Below are 9,290 nucleotides of genomic sequence, written 5' to 3' on the forward strand. Positions count from 1 at the left end.
GCCTTCATCGGGTTGGATGTTAAGCAAAGCAGGAGGCGGGGGGAGGGGGAAGCTGGGCTGATATGAGAGCTGTAAGGTCTGCATCGGTCAACAGATCACTTCTGCTGTATTGTCTTCTGTCAGATTCACACCACACATTGACAACACTTGTTGGTATCCATCTGTCTCGAGAGACAATGGAGTGTGCCTCTGGGGGTGAAGTCAAATTGCTGCATTTGCAGCAATAAAGTGACCTCCCCAGGGTGCAAACCTAAGCAATGTGTATGGAGGTCATTGGCTGCCCCGATGACAAGACCCCCCTCTTGACCTCACTGACAAGGCCCGAAGGAAAGCAGAGCAATACATTTGGCAGCAGCTTGGCTGCAGAAGTTGCCGGAAGGAGGCCTACAAGGCACCATCCAACCATCTTCAGGACTCTACTCCAGATTTGTGTAGGGCTTCACTCCGAAGATATCCCACAAGGAAGCAGAGGTTTAGGATCAGAGCTCTCCTTCTGCTAGATGGGCTACCTTCCCATGGGGCTGAGCCCCATCTGTCCCTCAACTTTCCTCTACAGCACATGCAGAAACCGCCTTCTTGACCGTTGGAGTCACTAGTGGTCTTGTCCACTCAATCCACCACAGCCTGTTTTTGCATGCAGGGGAAGTCCCTAACTCACTGGGGGTTTGAGACCCCTTGGCTACCCCTCACCTGGTTTAGCCAGCTAGTTAAAGCCGTTTCCCAGAGTGTGGCCGCTGTCGCATGCTGACAGTTTCTAGGAGCTGCAGGTGGGAGCTGAGTACGGAGGGGGGAGGAGAGACCAAAGGTGGACAAACTACCCCCAAAAGAGCATCATACCCCTCCACTAATACCCTATACAATGGTACCTCGGGTTAAGAACTTAATTCGTTGTGGAGGTCCGTTCTTAACCTGAAACTGTTCTTAACCTGAGGTACCACTTTAGATAATGGGGCCTCCCGCTGCCGCCACACAATTTCTGTTCTCATCCTGAAGCAAAGTTCTTAACCTGAGGTACTATTTCTGGGTTAGTGGAGTCTGTAGCCTGAAGCGTCTGTAACCTGAAGCGTCTGTAACCCGAGGTACCACTCTACAATTCATTTCAACCAGCTTAAACAGTCCTGGCTTCCCCCAAAGAGTTCTGGGAGCTGTAGTTTAAGGGTGCTGAGACTCGTTATGACAACCTCTATTTCCCTCACAGAGTGTTTTAACAATCAAGCCTTCTTCAAAGGGAGCTCTTGGCCATTGTAGGGGAATGGGAATGTGACCACCTAAGGCTCGTGTCTATGTTGGGGGCTGTTATTAAGAGAACCCATACTTCACTGTTTACCACCACACCACAGATTGGGCCTGTGCAGTTGATATGCCCCAGAAGCAAGCCCCCATAGTTAGATTAACCTGCAAGCACTGAGGCAAAGGGACCGAGAAAGTTACCTGCCTCTGTCTGAGATCATCTCCCAAATATGAGGCACTTATGGCAAGACTTGGACCTGCCGCTGGAATGGAAAAGCCCATCTGGGACCAGAGAAGGTGATGTGTGCCTGTCCCCACCCCACAGAAAGGTGTGCTTTTGGAACTGAGGTATGAAGCAGATTTGGAGGCAGTGAGAGAGAGAAATTACGTTGCTTGGGGCACAGAGAGAAAGGCAGGAAAAGGCAGAGGAAAAACTGGCTGGTGGTTCTAAGCTGAAAGCATCTGGGGATCTTTCTGTGGGATCTGATGCAGGGCAGTGGATTTGCTCTCCAGGGGAAAGGCTGCAGCTCAGTGGCAGAGCATCGCTTTCTGTGCAGAAGGTCCCAGCTTCAATCCCTGGCATCTCCAAGCAGGGCTGGGAATGTCCCTCGTCTGAAACTCTTGGGAGCTGCTGCCAGTCAGTGTTGGCTGTATTGAGCTAGATAGACTGATGCTCTGACTTGGTATAAGACAGTTCCTAGGATATTATAATGCTGCTTGCCTCCCTACGTTCTTCCTGGACTTGCCCATTTATTCTTGCCCATGCAAGTCGGCAGGTAAAACAAATGTGACCAAAAATGCCCTACACCTCCAGAGGGATCTCTGCTGCAAAAGGAAGTCAGTTCCAACCAATTGTCACCATTCGGGAGCCCTGAGAGGGTGTGGCCCTTGAGCTGGGAATGGTTCTTCTGGATCCCAGGAGAGAAAGCTGCAAATATGACTCAGATCTACCTGAATAGGGCTAACAGTGAAATGGGCAAGGGAAACAGGCAGACAATGTCCATTTTGGAGCAAGAGGAACCTGATGGAGAGTGGACTTGTTTTGATTTCCCTCGTTCCTCGGTGTGCATGGCCTCTAACCTCTCTTCCACTCTTTGCCAGTCTGTTCCTGCCAGTCCAGTAATTACTGGGCCAGGTGTTTGCCTGTGTGCCTCTGCCAGGTGTTGTTGTAACCATGGCACTGGGGAGAGGCACAACCCCCCCCTCCACTGAAAAGAGCAGCTTCCAGTTTTTCCTCTCAGTGAAGTCAGTTGGTGGGAAAAGATTCCAAGGAGCAGAGGCTGAAGGGAGGGGGGAGGAGAGAGAAAGAGAGAGAGAGAGCGCAAATTCAGGCACTGAGCAAAGCCAGTTAGCAGCATCTGCTTCGGTCACCAGCTGGATTGAAAACAGCCCTCCAATTTCCACCTGCTGCAGAGCAGATAATTCTGGAGCTGTTCATCAGAAGGAGCTGGGGTAACTAGAGAGGACCTACACCCAAACCATTGCAAAAGAAACTTGACGCCAACAAGTCTTTGGGAACATTTTCCAAAAAGGCATCCTTGAAGTGTGTGTGTTCTCAAAGAGGAAAAAACCAAATAAGGGCAAACTGAATATTTGCAAAATCTCTGTGTGTTTGCTTCACTGAAAATCCTGCAGTGAGATCCTGAACCAACGACCGTTTGCAGAGTGCCTGATCTTGAAAACTGCTTCCATCGTACTGGAACAGAAGCAGAGAGACAGACCTGGGGAAACAGGGGTATTATAGAAAGAAGCAGAATCTTTGAGAAAGCAACGTAAGCTCTCCAAACTGCAGGGCCACTGATTTAAGTGCAAGCAGCCGACTCTCAGGCCAGAATACTCTTCCCTTGAAATAGCATGACTGACTTATTACCGTGTGTGAGAGAGAAAGACTAAGCCTAGAGGAAGGAACGTTGCAGAGCGGGACTGATTTGAATACTCTGGTCCACTGTCGAAAACTCAACCCCCCACAGATATAGTTGGAGAATAAGCTGGAGACTCACAGCATCATGGAAGATGAGGAAGGTAAGGAGCTTAGATTCTTTATTTGGAAGAAAAATAAAATAAAACTTGGTTTGCTTAAGACCTGCTCTCCAAAGCTGATTTTTTAAAACAATTAAGTAGATTTTTCTCATGCTGCTAATCCAGTCTATGTGTAATTAAGTAGTTACGTGTGATCACCTAACAATCAAGAAGAACTTTTTGATTTGTTGCTGTTTCCCCTGGGCAAAACATGCTTTATCCTGAATGACCTAAACAGCTAGTGAAGGGATGTGGGGGGGGGGGTGAGGCACCTGTTGTTTCTGTAACCAGTGCTTTGTAAATGCTGTTTTACATATCAAAGCAACTGTACAATGCCCCTGTAGTGCTGATTTGAACAGTTCATTTCTTAGTTGGCTCTGATCCATGCTTCCAGGGGGTCTCCAAGAGCTTTTTTTGTTTTATAAGCCCCAGAATCAAGGAGTCCCATCTCAGTATTTGCTGTAACCCAAGATTTGCAAGATTTGTGAAGTGCTTCAGACCTCCCTAAAATCTCCTGAGTCCACACAGCTGATGGGGACCAGTGGAGTCCACGTGGCTGCCGGCATTCACCACGGAGAAGTCCTGGGAGGAAAAGAGCCTGCTCGTATGAAACCCTTCTTCCATGGTGCAGGGTTGCATGCCAAACCAGGAACAGGGGGGAACCTGTTGTCTGCACAAGGATGGATGTCATGGGATGGATGCAATGTCTGCTTCCAGACCCCATAACTGGGTTGATTAGCCACTGTTGATCTGGCCAGTAGGCTCTGTTTGTGCCAGGGAGCAATATGTCTCAGCCTACTATTCGTTTTCTCTTTGGGGAGGAAAATGTCCTCTCTTTTTTCCCTCACTCTTCCCTCAGAACACCCTGTTGTTGCGTTCATCCGCTAGTACCAAAATGGCTTCCAATTTCCCCAGATCTTGGCACATAAAGTACCTTCACAATTCTTCAAGGATGGGGACACCTGCTGCCCTCCGCCTGTTGCTGGACTCCGGCTTCCCTCAGCCCCAGTCAGCACGGTGAAACAGTCAATCTTCTATGCTGACAGAGCATAAGATTTTCAAATTACGTAATGGGGCTGTAGTTCAGGAGATGGCTTCCTAACTTCTAATGGGAAGGGACATGGTGTAGGTGTTATACGGCCAGCAGGACTGACCTAAGACATTTTGCTGCTTCAGGTGGAACAATAAATAGCTCCCACATCTCCTCAAGTCACGATGCACAGCAGCACCCAAGATTAGCCAAGTCCTTTTCGCACCTGAAGCAGAAGATTCTCCCCAGGAAGAAGCTGGCCAGGTGTCAGAAACTAAGGAGACCCTCAGTGACAGCAACCACAGGAGTCTACTTTGGGCACCTGAAATGCTCACAAATTGTTTGTGGCATATGCTTTCATGCACTAGAGGCTACTTCACTGTGACCTTTAAATAGGAGGTCAACTAGAAATAAACAGCCAAAGACAAGTTGTTATTGTTATTCTGTTGTAAAATGCAGCCACTTCTTACTTGACCGAGGGCCTTTCAAAATAATAAAAAGATGTGTTTATTTCATATACATGAATAGCTTTGCTGGTCAATGTTTGCCTGCTGAAGAGGCACTTCTGTCACCAGGCCTTTATCACCTGAGTTGTATGTTTTTTGGATCTACCCTATTCTTGTGGATATGGTTTGTTTCAGACTGTTTTAATATTGCATTAGAAATTGTTGTAACCCTCTCTCGGAACATTTGATGCAGGGCAGATAATAACAGTAGTCGTAATAATAATAATAGCAATGACAAGTTTTCTGTCTAAAAACAAAAGCAAAACAAAGCTAAGATATGTGCTTTGGACCTAGAGAGGGTTAGCAGAGCTGTCATTATTGCCACATGAGGTTGTTGCACTGCACATTCCTGCACATTCCTCACACCATACATTTAAAGCACTATAAACAGTTGTTGTGTGTCCCCCCCCCCAAGTATTCTGGGAGCTGTAGTTTGTTAAGGGTGCTGAGAGTTGTTAGGAGATTCCCTATTCCCTTCACAGATCTACAATTTGCAGAGTGGTTTAACAATCTCTCTTCACAGGGAACTCCAGGAATTGTAGTTCTCGGCATCCTAACAAACTACAGCTCCCAGAATTCCTTGGGGGGGGGTAGCCACGACTTATTAAAGTGGCATCATAGTACTTTATGGTGTGAAGATGATCTTGGAGTTAGTTGCCTTCCTTGGAGTTTTTCAGGTCGGAGCCCATTCCCCTTTGGACTATGGTTGTTGGTTCTATTTTCACATGCCTCCCAAAAACAGAAGATCCTTTGGGGGAAAGGCTGTAGCTCAGAAGTAGAGTATCAGCAGGTCTTAGGTTCAATCCCCAACATCTCCAGATAGGGCTGAGGACCCAGCCTGAAACCCTGAGGAACCATTGCCATTCAGTGGTGACCATAGAGGGATCAGTAGTGGATTCTCATGTTCCATTTGAGTTCCGAAACCTTTGTGTCGAGATCGCTTATTGCCTTGAAGTGAAGAGGAGCTAAAATAACTGAACTAATTTGCAGGGAAGCAAGATGAAGGGAGAACAACACCTCAGTAGGTGCAGGGGGAGAACTATATTATTTCAGTTATTCCAAACAGCTAAGCTCCCTGTAAACCTCAATAGATATGTGGTTGGTGTGCCACCACAAGCTTAGCTTTGTTTTCAGTTGCTGTTTTTAACGTTTAATGGTGTTGTTGTGATTTAAGCATATTTTTATAACTAGATTTGAAGTAGTTTTCTGTAGGTTTAATGCAGGCCACTTCGAGTACACTTGTGAAAGTGTTTAGATATACATGAATACTTACAAGAGCATATTTTCACAAACCAATGAATTGCAAGTTTATCTTTCATTTCTTTGGGTTTTCCCTACCCATCCACCCAGGTGACACATCCTGCCCTACCAACAGCAGCCCATCCTTCACCAGGAATGAAAGCCACAGCCAGATCTATAGGGGGAACTATACCTTCTCCTCCTACTATCAGCACTCCTCTCCAGTGGCCGCCATGTTTATTGTTGCCTACGTCTGTATCTTCTTCGTGTGCATGGTCGGCAACATGCTGGTGTGCTTCATAGTGCTGAAGAATCGGCAGATGAGAACAGTCACCAACATATTCATCCTCAACCTGGCTATCAGTGATGTCTTGGTGGGGATCTTCTGCATGCCGACCACCCTGGTGGACAACCTGATTACAGGTGAGTGAAAGAACAAAGTGCAAACACATCGGAACATAAGAAGAGAGCCCTGTTGGATCAGTCCAAAGGCCTATGCTGACCTGGATCCTTTTCCCACAGTGGTCAGCCAGATGCGTATGAGAAGCATTTGGGTGTTTAGAGGCATATGGTCTCTGATACAGAAGGTAATACTAACAAATGAAATGCTAACAAGTCTCCAATGCCATTAGGACTGTTTGATAAGCTTACAATGGTACCTCGGGTTAAGAGCTTAATTCGTTCTGGAAATCCGTTCTTAACCTGAAACTGTTGTTAACCGGAGGTACCACTTTAGCTAATGGGGCATCCCACTGCTGCCGCATAATTTCTGTTCTCATCCTGAGGTAAAGTTCTTAACCCGAGGTACTATTTCTGGGTTAGCAGAGTCTGTAACCTGAAGCATCTGTAACCTGAAGCGTCTGTAACCTGAGGTACCACTATATTTATAAATGTTGGGCCTTGCTGGTTTTGGAACCCATTTAGTGTCTCCAATAGGACTACCTTAAAATTACAGAATATGCAATTGTGCAGATGTTTCCTAGAATGCAATTATTTTCTTTAGGCAGACTTTCCCCATTTTGAAGTCTATCTTTTTTCTTTTGTGAGCTAAGGCAGCTGGTGTTCCTGTGACAAATACTGGTGGCAGAGTGACAGATATTGTATTCACAGATTAACTTCATTGGGAGACAGAATGAGAAGTATTGAGATTTATGAGGTTTGTTTTTTTCCATTCACGCACAGAACAACTTGGTTTTGTTATTGGAAAAATAGGGCTACAGTCTCCAATAATAATTTCTGCTATGATTCTCCCCAAAGAGGGATTATCCTCTTCAGTTCTTTAACATGTGCAACATGTTTGTGCAACCAAATGGTGGTACTTATGCCCTGCAAATTGTGTTGAGGTTAAGGATGCTGAAAAATCCCAATTGCAGAAACTGCTGGTGTTGGCTTATTTGTACAATGTCCAGAATGAAATCAATCAAGTGAATATGGTCAGAGTATTCACTGTTGTTGTTTGCAGTCGACAAATAATATATGATCGATGAGACACACACTCCTTGGAATTTGCACTTCATTTCCTTTGCATTAAAATAAATGGTGTGGAGTAACATAATGATAACATAATTCATTATACATAATTTCACCATAGTAGACAGGAAGAAGGATAACTTAATATTAGTCAGAAGCCAAACTGCAGTGGAATGGAAACAGTGCTGCAGCAACAAATTCAAGGCAGAACATAAATCAATGCCTTTTTACACCCATAACTGAAGCACCTAGTTTTGGGACTTCACAGATTTCATGACATTCCTAATCCTGACAGCTTTATGTCTTTGTGCTCTCTGTAGTCAGAGGGGAAGATAGTGGAAATAGTGGAGCAAAGAGCTGACAGAGGGTCTCCAAACAAGGATGGCTTGCAACCATTGGCTCTTGCAAAATAAGGAGAGTATCAACAACTCTATTCTTTAATTGTGTTTTATTAAAGCACGATTTCCAGTTTTGTTCTGTCCCATCTCTGGCCAAGGCTTTCTCTATTCGCTGAATGGTAGGCATGCCCAGTCCAAGAATTCTGCAGATTTTCTCCAGTGTTCCTCAAGACCATAATTCATGAGAAAAGATAATGCTTCTCAGTGCTCATCCAAGTGACTCAGATGGCTGAATGATGAGTTCCAGTCAAATGCCATATAGACACCCAAAGACTGCAGCAGGAGCTATGCCCCCAAAGTCCTTTCTCTTTCCAGAGCCACTTTTCCTAATTCACACCCAATGGGGATAAGGCATAAGGTGTCGGCCTTTGGCAGAGCAGCAACTGGTTCATTTGGAGCCAGAGATTTGGCAACCCTGAACTACACCACCACAACCACTCTAGTTCTCTTCCTGACATGTTGACCCATTGTATCCCTTCCAACCCTCCAACTCTATGATTCTATGATCCCCAGACCTATGGATTATAGCATTACCCCAACAGAGTCTGTTCTGCCTGCTATCCAACAATTCTGGGAGTGAAATTCCTGTACTTGAAAGCATCTCTTAGGGTTGGCCAACCTATGAAGCCAGGTGAGGCATCTGCCTCAGGCGGCAAGATCCCCAGGGGCAGCAAATCCCAACACTGATCGTTCTTCCCCACTTGTTCCTCGTGTTGATCTCTCCTCACCCCTTCTTCCCTGGTGGGAGGACTCCCACCATTGGGGGGTTCGCCTCAGGGGCCCAAATACCTTGGGCCAGCCCTAGCATCTCTAAACAGTAAATCTGGTTTTCTGGGTCGTATCAAAGTCTAAGATAGCAAGGATGTTCAACGGCTGATTGTTAATTCAGATGGGAGGTTGGAAATTCACATTCTGCAAGCATTAGCATCTTTGTAACAGCCGGGGGGGACATGGCATGGCAGGGTGGAGAAAAACAAAATCTAAAAGAGCACGAGTAATGTCTGCCTCTTTCAAGAAACAATAGCTCAAGGATTTGAATGTCAGGGGACATAATTGAACTTCTGCCAGCCATTCTTTCCTTCTTCCAGCAACATGCACATTCATTTCAGTGGAGAGCAACATCTTTTACAATGTACAACATCCACATTTAGTAGAAATGAAGCTCCAGACAGTGTGATCAACAGAAAACATTTATCTGTGTGCAAACCGTAACGTAATTGTTTCCTGACTGCTGAGTCACCTCCCTTCCCTTAAGATCTTTTGTTGATTTGGGAGCTTTGGAAACCCGGCTCCGTTCATATTGCAGGTCGGGGTATATATGCTGTAGATCTGGCAGAAACCACAATTTGGCAGAAATATGGTTCATTCATCTATTTACACCTTTAGTCTGCATGGAGG

The 9,290-nt window shown here is 45.7% G+C and overlaps 1 protein-coding gene across 2 annotated transcripts in view; it reads left to right on the forward strand.

The window, feature by feature from the left end:
* The first annotated feature begins 265 nt into the window (after positions 1-265).
* LOC310845544 (neuropeptide FF receptor 1-like) overlaps positions 266-9,290 on the forward strand; it is a 22,095-nt gene continuing 13,070 nt past the window's right edge. Inside the window, exons 1-2 of one of the 2 annotated variants that reach the window (XM_083740722.1) lie at positions 266-3,252; positions 6,136-6,447. In XM_083740722.1, coding sequence (XP_083596848.1) covers positions 3,237-3,252; positions 6,136-6,447 — 328 coding nt within the window. In that variant the 5' untranslated portion in view covers positions 266-3,236. The remainder of the gene's footprint in view (positions 3,253-6,135; positions 6,448-9,290) is intronic. The other variant, XR_014564826.1, reaches the window with a different exon arrangement.

Source organism: Podarcis gaigeae, assembly GCF_964106915.1.
Source record: "Podarcis gaigeae genome assembly, chromosome: 5".
Classification (NCBI taxonomy): Eukaryota; Metazoa; Chordata; class Lepidosauria; order Squamata; family Lacertidae; genus Podarcis; species Podarcis gaigeae.